The sequence below is a fragment of the Oncorhynchus nerka genome, linkage group LG9a (assembly GCF_034236695.1).
Source record: "Oncorhynchus nerka isolate Pitt River linkage group LG9a, Oner_Uvic_2.0, whole genome shotgun sequence".
NCBI lineage: Eukaryota > Metazoa > Chordata > Actinopteri > Salmoniformes > Salmonidae > Oncorhynchus > Oncorhynchus nerka.
In genome coordinates this window covers 17,841,238-17,856,631 of record NC_088404.1, presented here as the reverse complement: position 1 = coordinate 17,856,631, position 15,394 = coordinate 17,841,238, and the positions used below count along the sequence as shown (strand labels likewise).

At 42.7% G+C, this 15,394-nt stretch overlaps 1 protein-coding gene across 4 annotated transcripts in view; it reads left to right on the top strand.

Annotated features, from left to right (window-relative positions):
- The first annotated feature begins 1,971 nt into the window (after positions 1 to 1,971).
- Positions 1,972 to 15,394, top strand: part of LOC115133977 (receptor-type tyrosine-protein phosphatase beta-like) — a 39,284-nt gene continuing 25,861 nt past the window's right edge. The window contains exons 1-5 of one of the 4 annotated variants that reach the window (XM_065022379.1): positions 1,972 to 1,996; positions 8,333 to 8,737; positions 10,537 to 11,786; positions 12,840 to 13,116; positions 15,004 to 15,312. In XM_065022379.1, the coding sequence (XP_064878451.1) occupies positions 1,987 to 1,996; positions 8,333 to 8,737; positions 10,537 to 11,786; positions 12,840 to 13,116; positions 15,004 to 15,312 (2,251 nt within the window). In that variant the 5' untranslated portion in view covers positions 1,972 to 1,986. Of the gene's footprint in view, positions 1,997 to 7,445; positions 7,684 to 8,332; positions 8,738 to 10,536; positions 11,787 to 12,135; positions 12,733 to 12,839; positions 13,117 to 15,003; positions 15,313 to 15,394 lie in introns of those variants that run through there. The other 3 variants (XM_065022380.1, XM_029667457.2, XM_065022381.1) reach the window with 3 other exon arrangements.

Below are 15,394 nucleotides of genomic sequence, written 5' to 3'. Positions count from 1 at the left end.
GTTGTTGTACATAATCACCAGGTTTCAACAGGTGAATAGAACAAATCATTCTAGCACACCTGGTAATACCTGATTATACTAGTCCACTGATCATCAAGGTGCTTCTCTCTCTAGCCTAGTGCTGGTATCATCTAGTCCACTGAGCATCAAGTTGCTTCCCTCACTGGCCTAGTGCTGGTATCAACTAGTCCACTGATCATCAAGCTGCTTCTCTCCCTAGCCTAGTGCTGGTATCATCTAGTCCACTGAGCATCAAGCTGCTTCCCTCACTGGCCTAGTGCTGGTATCAACTAGTCCACTGAGCATCAAGCTGCTTCCCTCACTGGCCTAGTGCTGGTATCATCTAGTCCACTGAGCATCAAGCTGCTTCCCTCACTGGCCTAGTGCTGGTATCAACTAGTCCACTGAGCATCAAGCTGCTTCTCTCACTGCCTAGTGCTGGTATCAACTAGTCCACTGATCATCAAGCTGCTTCTCTCCCTAGCCTAGTGCTGGTATCATCTAGTCCACTGAGCATCAAGCTGCTTCCCTCACTGGCCTAGTGCTGGTATCAACTAGTCCACTGAGCATCAAGCTGCTTCCCTCACTGGCCTAGTGCTGGTATCATCTAGTCCACTGAGCATCAAGATGCTTCCCTCACTGGCCTAGTGTTGGTATCAACTAGTCCACTGAGCATCAAGCTGCTTCCCTCACTGGCCTAGTGCTGGTATCAACTAGTCCACTGAGCATCAAGCTGCTTCTCTCACTGCCTAGTGCTGGTATCAACTAGTCCACTGAGCATCAAGCTGCTCTGTCTGTCTGTCTGTCTGTCTGTCTGTCTGTCTGTGTGTCTGTGTCTCTCTCTCTCTCTCTTTTTCTCTTTGTTTGTCTCTGTCTCTCTCTCTGTCTGTCTGTCTGTCTGTCTGTCTGTCTGTCTGTCTGTCTGTCTGTCTGTCTGTCTGTCTGTCTGTCTGTCTGTCTGTCTGTCTGTGTGTCTCTCTCTCTCTCTCTTTTTCTCTCTCTTTTTCTCTTTGTTTGTCTCTGTCTCTCTCTCTCTCTCTGTCTGTCTGTCTGTCTGTCTGTCTGTCTGTCTGTCTGTCTGTCTGTCTGTCTGTCTGTCTGTCTGTCTGTCTGTCTGTCTGTCTGTCTGTCTGTCTGTCTGTCTGTCTGTCTGGTGTGCTGGGGGTCTGTGAGTCCAGAGCTCTGGGGTCTATGTAGACAGACCAGGGTTACACAGCATGTCTTCCTGTAGAGGGTGGAACTTCCGATCAATCAGCAGCAGGGTCGTTTCTTGTGGGGTTAAGTATACAAGCTCACTCTACACGAAATGGTACTAAATCTTCCCATCCATCCATTTTGTGCAGAGGGAGTGTAGTGAAGGGCCCTAGCTAGAGAAGTAAGATGAATAGAAATTCTACTCATGCTTCAACACTGAGCAGGATAAAAGCATGTCATTTTAATCTAACTCATTGTGCTTATATCTTGCAGCCTTCTGTGCTCTGGAACAGCATGCTATTATCCAGCCCTTTCTCTAGACCTTGGCACTAGAGTGGCAAGAACAGACTGGCAAGGCTGGGTACAAAAGAGAGGGCGAAATAAAGAGAAAGCGAGAGGGAGGGAGAAGGGGGGCACCCAGGGACCGCCCTGGCTGAGCATAGGAGTGCACCAACACCCTTCCACCCCGTGGGACCGGGACCCACCACAGTCTCATTGACCTCTTAGCTCTTTGATCTCCTAGGCAGAACACAATGGGTCGACAGGGAGGAGACAAGTAGCATGAGACCTGGAGAGACCAGACCAGCCAATATCCCACACCAGCCACTGTCAAGACGCACTTCAAGAAGTAGGTATGTTGCTTTATCTTACTTTTGGAAATCATTTGAAAATATGTTTTACAAAGGACTTTAGTTGTAAAAATAACCATATGATTTTATTTTTTACAGGTGCTTCTCCCTTTGCAGCATAAGGGATAGGCGGATAAGAGTACCTTACAAACGCATCACCATCATGAGTCAAGGTTTGCTATCATACAACATTCTCTCTGCTACTGTACTGTCATCCCTCTATTGAAACGAATAGTACAGCCTAGCTCACTGTCATTAACAGCATGTTGTGATCGACTAAACTGAGCTGCATACCTGCCAGAAGGGTGATTTTGTGTCAGTCTGGACACAGGGATGAGACACAAGCAGTGGTGGAATTAGGCATAGGCGACATAGGCAGCCGCCCAGGGCGGCATCTTGCCGAGCCGGCATGGGTCGCCTGCACAACAAAACAAAAAAAATTCTGAATGGTGACATTTGCACGTCACGTCAATGATATCATGTCACTGTGTGGGACTGTGGGTCAATTAACCTTGTTGGAGTGGGCGCCCTGATTCTAGTTTGTGAGCTAGGCAGGCTACTGCCTGGGAAGGTCTCCCACTCAGAAGTACGAGATGGAGATGGGGCGGGGGTAGGTTGACCTCAGGTCTCCCCACTGGAAGCCCGGGTTAGAGGGAGCGGGAGAATCTATCAAATAGCGCACCTCTAACTTTGTACAGTACTAATACAATTAGTTGTGGAATTTAGTTTGTGTGTTTCTTGTTTGAAGTGCAATAGTGTAATAATCAGGTTCTCTTCTTTATAAATGTGTTATTATATTTGTGTATTGTGTGATATAGGATTTGTGCAATTTAGTTTTGTTTTTTTGTGTTTTTTTGTTAAAAATAAATAGAATAGAAATATATATTCAAACATAATACTCATAAGTATCAAAAAGAAATAACAAAGACAAATATAAACAAATTGTAGCATATAAATACAAATAAAGATAATTGAATTATTACACTATTACCTAGTGTAATAATTAGATTCTCTTTATTTGTATGTATGTAATACAATTTGTTTCTATTTGTCTTTGTTATTTCTTTTTGATATGAATGAGTCTTATTTCTGCATATATATTTATATTTATATAGTTTTAAATGTTATGATTATTTATTTGGGTTGTTCCAAATGTCTGAATAAAAATTACAGTTAGTGCAGAATGGTGCTTTTTGTTGTGTGTTGGGGGGGGACAGGGATGAGACAGGAAAATGAGACACAGAGATGAGACACAGGGATGAGACACAGGGATGAGACAGGAAAATGAGACACAGAGATGAGACACAGGGATGAGACAGGAAAATGAGACACAGAGATGAGACACAGGGATGAGACACAGGGATGAGACAGGGAGATGAGACACAGTGATGAGACAGGGAGATGAGACACAGAGATGAGACACAGTGATGAGACACAGAGATGAGACATAGGGATGAGACAGGGAGATGAGACACAGAGATTAGACACAGGGATGAGACACAGAGATGAGACAAAGGGATGAGACACAGGGATGAGACACAGGGATGAGACACAGGGATGAGACAGGGAGATGAGACACAGTGATGAGACACAGAGATGAGACACAGAGATGAGACACAGTGATGAGACACAGAGATGAGACATAGGGATGAGACAGGGAGATGAGACACAGAGATGAGACACAGGGATGAGACACAGGGATGAGACACAGGGATGAGATACAGAGATGAGACACAGTGATGAGACAGGGAGATGAGACACAGAGATGAGACACAGTGATGAGACACAGAGATGAGATATAGGGATGAGACACAGAGATGAGACACAGGGATGAGACACAGAGATGAGACACAGGGATGAGACACAGAGATGAGACAAAGGGATGAGACACAGAGATGAGACAAAGGGATGAGCAGGAAACCATAGTGGGACTTTAGGGACCCGACCAGAACATACCGGAAAAGGGAGGAGAGGACACACAAATAACTGGTAAAATCACAGACAGACAGATACCATGTAGGTCCAGATTTGTGACCTTGTGTTACAGTGAGTGTGAGTGAGATGGTAAGGGTAAAGATTTTCGGTTTGAAATTATGTCCGACTAGTTCACTGAAACAATAGAAGCTGTCTTTGTATACTGGTTGGTTTGTGGATGTTGTTTTAGCGGAGTGACAGCCTTTAGACCTGGATTCAATCAGATTGAGCGTTAACTAGCGTTGGCCAGATCCATATAGCTGATGTTTTGACGGTGTTTGAGGTGTTGTTTTTTTTAACCTTTATTTAACCAGGCAAGTCAGTTAAGAACAAATTCTTATTTTCAATGACGGCCTAGGAACAGTGGGTTAACTGCCTGTTCAGGGGGAGAACGACAGATTTGTACCTTGTCAGCTCGGGGATTTGAACTTGCAACCTTTCGGTTACTAGTCCAACGCTCTAACCACTAGGCTACCCTGCCGCCCCGTGATATGAGCTGACAAATCGGGGAGCGGCTGCTGTTGTGTGTCACAAACCACTCCCTTCCTTATTATCCCTCCTGCGTTAGTTCAAAACGGTACTAGACAGTGTAGGCTCTATCCATGGTAGAAATAATGGTACTAGACAGTTTAGGCTCTATCCATGGTAGAAATAATGGTACTAGACAGTGTAGGCTCTATCCATGGTAGAAATAATGGTACTAGACAGTGTAGGCTCTATCCATGGTAGAAATAATGGTACTAGACAGTGTAGGCTCTATCCATGGTAGAAATAATGGTACTAGACAGTGTAGGCTCTATCCATGGTAGAAATAATGGTACTAGACAGTGTAGGCTCTATCCATGGTAGAAATAATGGTACTAGACAGTGTAGGCTCTATCCATGGTAGAAATAATGGTACTAGACAGTGTAGGCTCTATCCATGGTAGAAATAATGGTACTAGACAGTGTAGGCTCTATTCATGGTAGAAATAATGGTACTAGACAGTGTAGGCTCTATCCATGGTAGAAATAATGGTACTAGACAGTGTAGGCTCTATCCATGGTAGACATAATGGTACTAGACAGTGTAGGCTCTATCCATGGTAGAAATAATGGTACTAGACAGTGTAGGCTCTATCCATGGTAGAAATAATGGTACTAGACAGTGTAGGCTCTATCCATGGTAGAAATAATGGTACTAGACAGTGTAGGCTCTATCCATGGTAGAAATAATGGTACTAGACAGTGTAGGCTCTATCCATGGTAGAAATAATGGTACTAGACTGTGTAGGCTCTATCCATGGTAGAAATAATGGTACTAGACAGTGTAGGCTCTATCCATGGTAGAAATAATGGTACTAGACAGTGTAGGCTCTATCCATGGTAGAAATAATGGTACTAGACAGTGTAGGCTCTATCCATGGTAGAAATAATGGTACTAGACAGTGTAGGCTCTATCCATGGTAGAAATAATGACTCTCAAATGTCAAACCATTCATGTGAGGCTAATGCATGTTTTGATGTTCATTTCGATGAGGGGATTGTAGCCTGTCAGTCTAATTTGAGTGTTGAAACTTCATGGGATTGCATGGGATTTGTTGGATTATAGTCGGGATTGCTTGTGGATTTGACAGCTCTAAACACAGTTCCACCTCCGGCACCACCAAAACAACCGCTATGCAGATGTTGGCTAAAGCGGATCTGATTGAGTTTCTGAGGTTCTTTTAAAAAGTTGTGAAGCAGAAATCGGCTCTGCAGTGCTGGGTGTCTGTGGGTTGTTGCGGTTTAGTTCAGATATTTAACAGCAGTATTTTCTGTAAGAATCACTGCTTACTAACTTTTTCTGTGTTGGACCCCATAATAAGCAACAACAACAAAAAACTCTCCCAGACTAACTGTTCACCTTTAAATTGGATACAAAATTAGATTTTTTTTAAATCAACAAACGTGAGCTTTCTAACAACGTGCCAATGAGTGAAGGTCCAGGACAAGTTAGTGCTTCATGTGTCGGTGACATTTGAAGGTTGAAGGTATGGAGGCTGACAGGAGGATGTAGAGGAAGGGTGGAGGAGATGTCCTGCTTAGAGAGAGAGAGAGAGAGAGAGAGAGATCTCTCCCCTGACTAGCACAGGATGTTAGGGAGGGGGGAGAGTGTTCCGCAGGGGAAAGAGATGGGGGGGTGGGGGTCAGAAAGAGGGGGTTGATTGAGGGCCCTGTCCCACAACGGACCCACTCTTACTGGAGATAAGACCAGGAAAAAAGAGCAGAGCCTGAGCGAAGGCCCCAAAACTCTGCTGGCCCAGGAGATTCTCTGGGGCTCTCCAAGTGTTGTAGCCCTTATTGTGAGTTTCTCATTCTTTCGCTCTTTCTCTACCACTTCCCAGTCCATCCCTTTCTCTATTACCCTTTCACAATCAATTAGTTTGTGCATGTAAACAAAATATGGAAGCATATGCAGTTTGGTTTCCTCAGTTTTGTGTTGTGTTGTCACCCATAGAGCTACCTTACCAATGTTTCAACTGCCTTGTATTTTAATACTCATAGGCCAATGGTAATATGTATTAGTTTGTGTTTGTGTGTAGGGCTGGCATGATTTAAGTCAGCAGCATGCCAGCAGCATACCACCCTGCATACCACTGCTGGCTTGCTTCTGAAGCTAAGCAGGGTTGGTCCTGGTCAGTTCCAGATGCTGCTGGAAGTGGTGTTTGAGTGCCAGTAGGGGGCACCCTTTCCTCTGGTCTAAAAAAAATATCCCAATGCCCCAGGGCAGTGATTGGGGACACTGCCCTGTGTAGGGTGCCGTCTTTCGGACGGGACGTTAAACGGGTGTCCTGACTCTCTGAGGTCATTAAAGATCCCATGGCACTTATCGTAAGAGTAGGGGTGTTAACCCCAGTCTCCTGGCCAAATTCCCAATCTGGTCCTCAAACCATCATGGTCACCTAATAATCCCCAGTTTACAATTGGCTCATTAATCCCCCTCCTCTCCCCTGTAACTATTCCCCAGATCGTTGCTCAGTCAACTTACCTGGTAAAATAACAGATAAATAAAGTCTGTGAAGCCATGAGGTTCATCGCTGTCTGTCAGCTGGAGGAGGCCAGAGGAACACTGTGGGCACATTGGGTTGAGCTAGTGATGGTAATCATTTGACATTGTCACTCATACCAGAAAAATAACGGGTACATTTACAGTTGTAAATAGCTGTATTATGTAATGATTTACTCTGTTAATTACTTTACCAGGTAAGTTGACTTCTAACACATCTGTTACAGCAACAATATTGCAATGCATTAAAAATAAAATAACTCCAATTGTCTTCCAGATTTGTTTTGAATTAGGTCTAAGTTTAGCATTTTTGGAAATTGTGACATTAACAAATAATTGACCTATATGAAATGAAATGGAATTTTGAATATGATAATAACTGGGTTTGGTGATGTGCTGTTGGCTTTACACTAAATAATAAAATGTCAACACTGAAAAATATAAAATAATGTTCTTGTCATTTTTTCTTATGTTGTCAGTATTCCAAACTTGGGCAGCTACGCATCACGCCCATCGCATCGTATACCATCTATCCAGTGTATTGAAACCTGTCCCCACATTGCATCTGTTTGCCTGCCATCTGAACACTTAAACATCTGCGATGTTCTTTGGTATTTCCGATAGAAGAGCATTTCCCTGTCGATGTCCAGTACTGAAGGGTACTTTAATATGAAACCACAAAAACAATTGAATAGAAGGAAGCGCTGGTCACTGACTTTGTCCTTCCCAGAAGGCAACTTCCCTTCGACGCCTCAACTCATCTGAATCCAGCAGACGCGTTAAACCGTTACAACTTGTAGACTAAAATGGATACTTTGTTTTTCGTTATCTTTATACTTTTTCGATGCTCTTTGACAAGTAAGTAGTCTGTCTTTTAAAGTGTGAAGAGGTTGGTTAATTAACTTGCTGATTATTACAGTAGTCTAATAACCACATTTCTTTTGCGTGAAGATAGTCAACAACGGAAACTTTAGTTCATCCTTGTCTATACAGGGAAGGGTCAGTCAGTGAACGAATTTTTTGATTGAGGTTATTCCAAATATTATGACCCAAGTAGGTTATCTCACTGTAACAATAAAGAGTTCATTCTTTGTCAAAGAAAATATTTATTTTATCTCATATTGACCATGATCGTATTTAACGGACAGCTTTAGCCTAATATATTCACTCAGGTTTGAGATGAGGAATTATTCGTTAATAACAATAACGTCAATTTTACCTATTTTATTCAGCTACATCCAAAGAAAAGTACTAGTTGTAATCGAATAAAACTGCTGCCTTTTGAGAACTGATTTAACATAATAATGGGAAACGTTTATAAACTATTTCTGTAAGCCTGTAGTTTTTTGTAGCCCGTAGGTATTTGAGAAATGTTGGGCCTTATTGCATTTCAAACATTACATTACTAAATTGTTTTCAAAATATTAAAAATTTGTCATTAGTTCTTCATCCTTTCGATGATTGTTAGTCCCCCACTATTGACCATCTCTTTGTATCTCCCATTTAGACGGTTTCCTTATTGCGCACACACCAAAGAAACTGTGCCTGTCAACCCACAAAACGACTGTGATACTCGGCAGATGCAATGTCACCAGTCCCTATCAACAATGGGAATGGACGAAAGATATGAAGTTGCATCACACACAATCAGCCAAGTGTCTCTGGGCCAACCCGAGCAGTGCAATACCTCGACACGCGCGCCTGGCCACGATCAGCGACTGTGACAGCGCACCTGCTTGGAAATGCTACGACAAACGAGGAACTTTCGGGTTAGCGGAGAAGCCCATGTACCTGAAGAAACAAGGTATACGGGTTGTGATCCGAGGGGACCAGAGGTATTCCAACTGGACTAAGTATGAGGAAATCTACTCTGGAGGGAGACAGGTGATTACCCATTTATGCCCGCTTAAAGGTGAGTGTTCTACTGAGGAATTGGGCTGCAAGTCTTCTGTTCGTTTGCATTCAGATAATAATATATAATATATAATAATATATATCTGTGCATTCATACCATACATCAATTATAAGTAGGCATGCCGATTTAGTAGCCTTGAACTTTATGGATATTTATGGATATGGATATTTTGTCTTTCCTCATCTGAAGTTTGAGAAGAGAACGTATTGTAAAATGATAAGGCCCAACTACAGAATTAGTAGCCAACAGTATCTCTACATGGACCCAACAAACTGGTTATGACATAATTGACCTAGTTTACAGTAATGCAACGGATTGTCATTTTTAAAAAGCAGAATTATCACACAGATGAGATCTGTATCTAAATGACTTGCACCATGTCAGCTTTGGACTTGTCTGACATTGGTATGGTGTGAATGCTTGAGGAAAGCAGAGGATGACACTCTTGGTACTGACTTTCCTGCACATTGTTGTCAAGTGTTTTATCAGCCCACTCACTCAGTCAGGAAGAACGTCAGCAGTGTTCTTCCTGTGAACTTAATGACCATACAGGGGACATAGAAGAGGCTATTAATTTCACACTTGAAAAAAAAAACTACACATGCTACAATGTAAGCCTAACTGGTATTGTTTAATGTTAATTTACACTAAATGTTTATTCAGGCCACCTGTTATCACATATAATAAAATGGTAACACTTCATTTTTTTGATAGTCCATCTGTAGATGATCTACAGACAATCAGTAACATTTCAACTAACTATCTACTAACCCTAACCCTTATCCTAACCCGAAACTTAACCCTTACCCTAAAGCTAGCCATAACTTAAACTTGAACCCTTACCCTAACGCTAGCCACAACTTAAACTTGAACCCTTACCCTAACGCTAGCCGTAACTTAAACTTGAACCCTTACCCTAACGCTAGCCGTAACTTAAACTTGAACCCTTACCCTAACGCTAGCCGTAACTTAAACTTGAACCCTTACCCTAACGCTAGCCGTAACTTAAACTTGAACCCTTACCCTAACGCTAGCCGTAACTTAAACTTGAACCCTTACCCTAACGCTAGCCGTAACTTAAACTTGAACCCTTACCCTAACGCTAGCCGTAACTTAAACTTGAACCCTTACCCTAACGCTAGCCGTAACTTAAACTTGAACCCTTACCCTAACGCTAGCCGTAACTTAAACTTTAACCCTTACCCTAACGCTAGCCGTAACTTAAAATTGAACCCTTACCCTAACGCTAGCCGTAACTTAAACTTGTGCTTTGATGTGGGTGTTTCCTCCTAGCGGGTGGTCCTACTAACGCTAGCCTTAGCCCTAACTCTAACCTTAACCCTTACCTTAACCATAACCTTAGCAAGCAGTTGCCTATAAACATACTCACTTGCTTATCAACAGATAGTTTGTCTGTACAGCATCTACAGATGGACTATCCAAGTAAAATGTGACCAATAAAACCAATACCTAGCTATTTATTTCACCTAATTTAACTTTTTTGTTAAAAATATGAATAACATGACAATAAACCATTTATTACCATGTTATTAACATATTGATAAAGTGTTGTGAGCATGCAGTGTGTTTCTTTTAGGAGGAAACACCCACATCAAAGCACAGCGTTGTCTGGAATTTACGGTCAAATTCTTTAATTTCCCATTTAAGAACACTTGGGCTGGGTTAGCGTTATTACTTATGGAACACATACAGTATCTTGAATTTATTTCAATGTTATCCAATAATATTACAACCATGTGTATACGTCTAGTCACAATAACCCCTCTTTCTTCTAGGTTCCACCACCATCTCAACCTCAACCCCCACAATGTGTTCATCCACACACCAACCTTTGGCATACACCCACGCCATCAGAACAGCCCCTATAACAATAATAAACACACACTCCTCGTCAAACACTATGAGGACCCATAGTAGGACCACCCGGCAGATCTCTAAATTAAGAGTCCCGGTTACATTGACCAATAGGGTGGCGACATATACGTCTGTGGTGGCGACTCACACTAATGACATCGTCAATCCTCGGACAAGGACGGCCACGATGGGTCTCATTCCAAGTTCCATCCCAACGGCCGTCACAACATCACGGGCAGTTCTCAACCACAGCCATGATGTTTTCTCGTCCAGTCCTGCTTTGTCCACAACTGACTCTGCCATGGACCAAACGGTGAGTGCTGCCACCAAAAATGCCCTCCTCGACTCGAGGAACGAAGCCAAGACTCCATCAGTAAACCAACCAACTTCCAGTTCCACCACACCTAATGTAGATGAGATGGTGTCAACTGCAGCTACCACGATGACTGTGGTTTCCTCTACAATTTCCTCAGTGCCCAACACAAGTTCTAAAACAGACTCAGCAGCTACTTCTACCGTAGTGGTCGTTACCTCTGATGCTAAAGTCACAACTTCTGCTGCTTTATCTATCTCGTCCTCTGTTTCAACCACTAACTCTGATTCTACCATCACACCTACCAGTACCACAGCTTTCCCCAAAACTAGGAAAGTACCCCCCAGAAAGTTTGTGGTTCCATCTACAACCAAAACCACAACTGTGCCGACTACAACAACTGCTGCCCCTACATCTCCTACTGTTGTCAGAACAACAAAGACTACAGCAAAATTCACAAGGAAAGTAGCCACACCCAATGCTGCCACAGCCCCACCCACAACATTTTCAACTCAGCTCACAACATCCTCAATTTCACCCACAACCTTTTCAACAGTAAAGACTATAGCAAAACCCACAATGAAAATAGCCCTGCCCACAACCTCTACAGCCCCACCTACTGCCTCTTCAACTCCACCCAATACCACTCCAATCACATCTACAACAGCCCCGCCGACAACATATACCACACCACCCATAACTATAACAAACCCACCTACCACAACCACATCCACAACTACTACAGCTCCACCCAGAAGTACTACAACCACATCCACAACCACACCCACAGCAACTACAGCTCCAACAACAACTACTACAGTACCGACTACAACCACAGAGTTGACCTCCATCCCACAGGTGCGTGATGATGACAGTCACAGGAAATTAACATTTCAATCGATTTTGAATTTGTGAAATTCCATAAAGAACGCTCAAAATCATATTTGCATGCATATTTGTACAAGGAACGTTAAAGGCAGTGAAGCTTGGAACAGACCTTCTGAAAGAAGGGCTATAGTAATGGCAAATAGTCATATAGAATATATTAGTCATATTCAAATAGCCTTTCAACAGAGTAAATTCTGCAATCACAATAGTAGGCTATGAATTACACCCATGTCATGCCCTTTTAACTTACTGTATCCTATGGGTGTTAGTTTAAGTGGACCTAAAGTTCTTCAGACAGAGAAGGCAGAGAGACAGACAGGCAGGAAGGAAAGTAGGGTGGGGTATCACGGGGAGAGAAGGAGGCTACTCAAGGTGCTGCTGTCCAGACTCAAGTGAAGGTTAAGGCTGTGAGCAAGTAGACAGACTATTTGATAGGAACTTAGGCTACTGTAGGTGTTAGAAAAAGTGTATATAGAGGGCGGAAGTAGATGCTGATATGGAATCAATTTCCTGAGCAGTCTGTCTACCTGACGCCGGTGATGGTGCAGCCTGAGCATTGAGGAAGGGTGTAGGAAAATAATGTGGACTAGAGATTGAAAGTGACGAGATGGTAGCGTGGGAAGAGACTGTGCGTGGTCTACTTTGCACAGATTTTGGGCTACCACAAAATCACAACGAGATGCCATGCTTGGTTAGGCACGTGCCACCCCTGTAGCCGCCTCCAACATGCCATTGTGAAATTCAGAAAATAAATATACATTGTTATTTTATGGACCGATTATGACAACCAATGTTGGAATATATTTGATTTTTATTTATTTTTATTTATTGACCTAACGGATTTAAATCAACGAGCGCAATGTTCAGATGTGCAACTATTATTTTGATCGTTTGTTTATGGTGGTGTTGTGTCGAGGTGAGTCATGGTTAAAGTCCATTTAACCTGGATTATTTTCCACTTGCTGCCTACTGTTGCTTAGCCTATCTTTTGGTTACATGTTGCCACTTCTGTGTTCCTTTCAGGCCGATACCACTAATGCTGTCAAATGTTCAGTCAACCTGACAGAGACCATCGCCAGGACGGATTCTATTGCACTCAAATTAATAACAACAGGAGACGCTTGTAATTTCACCGTGTTTTATGAGAATAGTCGTTCCGATATAACGGATTGTGATCTATATGGGCAGTATAGTAATGTGTATATCTGCGATATAAGGGATTTAGAACCTGGGACGTTACACCACTTTGAAGTGATGTCGAAGACTGATGGAGAGAGGAGAAACGTATCAGTGCGAACAGGTAAGCTAAGTGTTATAAACCAAAATTCCTTTCTGTTATATTTTAACCTATTTCATGGTATTCTATTCTAAATGTATTTTAGACTGTTAAATTGACTTTAATTCATCTTAAACGTCCTACAATATCAGAACCCCCCCTCCCCCAGTATCATGCACTATATATGTTTTCTGTTGATTTTAGTCTATTTCTATTGTTGATCATGATATTCGAATGATTATATTTCGTTAAAGATGAAGTTTTACACCTGATTAATTCAAAGATTTCGAATTTGGCAGTCAGAACCACTTCAAACAGTTAGTAGTGGCATGACTCCTCTGATATCATAAACTCGCCATCATTAAATATATCTAACACATATGATATCATATTAGGACATCTTAGGTTCTAATATATTGTAAACATCTAATTTATTCCAACAGCTCCTTTTGGTTGTCTTTCTGTTGGTGTTTTATTGCACAAACGTTGATACTTAAATTGTATGTAGCAACATTTAGAATTTAGCTTTCATATAATTTTACTGTAATATTTGATGTATTGTGAAATGGCTTGAAATTGTGTATGTTCATTCATATCCTTTTGTATTATTTGATTTATGCTTACAGTAGTCAAGCCTTTGTTCTGCCCAGTATTGAACCATGTTGCACTGAATATATTCTGTGCATCGCTTTGATAATGAAGAACATGGAGAATAGAGAACTATTGTGCCAACACCACTGAAGTCCAGTACACTTTATCCTTTGTAAAATCCTTTGAACATTGTCAAGGCCACAACCTTAGAATGTCCTGCCAAGAACTTGGAGCCAGCCCTCTGGTCATTGGTCTCACAGCTCTAGATTAGAACCAGGGAAGTTCTGGAACACACTGCTGCTCCAATCACCTAAGGTTGTAACAGTAGAGGTCAGTAACAATGCAGAGCATCTAATCTTAAGTGTTTGTTTCCAGACAGATCTCCTTCTCCCCAGAGCCACTTCCCGCCAAGCATTGTTTCTTTGTACTAACGGATACAGGAGGCCTCCATGTTTTGTTTTCACGGGACAAATAGATTAGACTACAGTGCACTCCAGAACTTTGCATTCAAAGTGTGGCCGAGATTTTTTTTCTTGGGTCTTTGTGTGTGGACTTTGAAATGTCAATTTTTGACAGTAGCCTACGAAGGATGAAATCCTCAAGATTAACAGTTCAAATCACTTGGACTTCCAAATCACTTGGACTTTATCCAGTACTGTTTTTATATTTACAGATACAATGTAGTTACTGTGTAATACAGTAGTGGTCTTGTAAAGTGCCCCAATGTGGCTCTGGGATTGGACGGTAAATGTCCTTGCTGATTAGCCAATGTGATTCCTGGGGTTGCTCTGAAGAGCCCTCAGAGGGGAAGCATTATGAAGAAAGGGTCAAAGTTAATTGCTGAGCTGTGGGGGGCACCACTTACCCTGTTCTGCTCCTCTCTCTCCATTTGGTCTTTGTTTTTGTCGTTTCCTGTCAAGGCTCGCTCTCTCGCTCAAGACGCATGCAGGTCTCCCAGCGAATCGCCACATTCTTTAAAGAACCAAAACAATCTTATCGCTCTGCTCCATCGCAGGCAGCCACCACTGGCTTTCAGTGAAGCACAAAGACAGGATCCAGATATTCTTCATGACCTTTTCTCCTAGTTGTATAATATCAAGATGTTGAGGTTTATATAATATCGGCAAGATGCTGGCCCCTTGGCCACTTGTTTAAAGGATGTCTTTGTTGTCTATCATATTATTTATAGCAAAAATACTAACACATTTCTCTCTCTCTCTCTCTCTCTCTCTCTCTCTCTCTCTCTCTCTCTCCCTCCCTCCCCCTCCCTCCCTCCCTCTCTCTCCCTCCCTCCCTCCCTCCCTCCCTCCTTCCCCCTAGATCCGGTTAGTCCATCCAGGTTGGACGTCCTACCAGACCAGGTCCAGGCAGCTCAGTATAAGAGTCAGGGTCACGGTGGCTTCCCAGGCCTGCATGTATCCTGGCCTCGGTCTCGCGGGCTGGTCGACTGGTATGAGCTCACACTACAGGACACTAAAACAGGAGAGAGCCGCAATACTCGCATCATGGGCACTGCCGTCCCTCAGTTAGGCTTTACCGCCCTCACCCCTGGCACCCTTTATGGCCTCAGCCTGGTGGCAATAGCTGGGAATAAAACTGCCCCACCAGTGCTGGCCACTGCAACCACAGGTGAGCGACCATCTTGCTGTTGTTATGTGGTTTCACTGGTCCTCTATTTGCATGTAATTTCAGGATTTCTACACCCAATGTG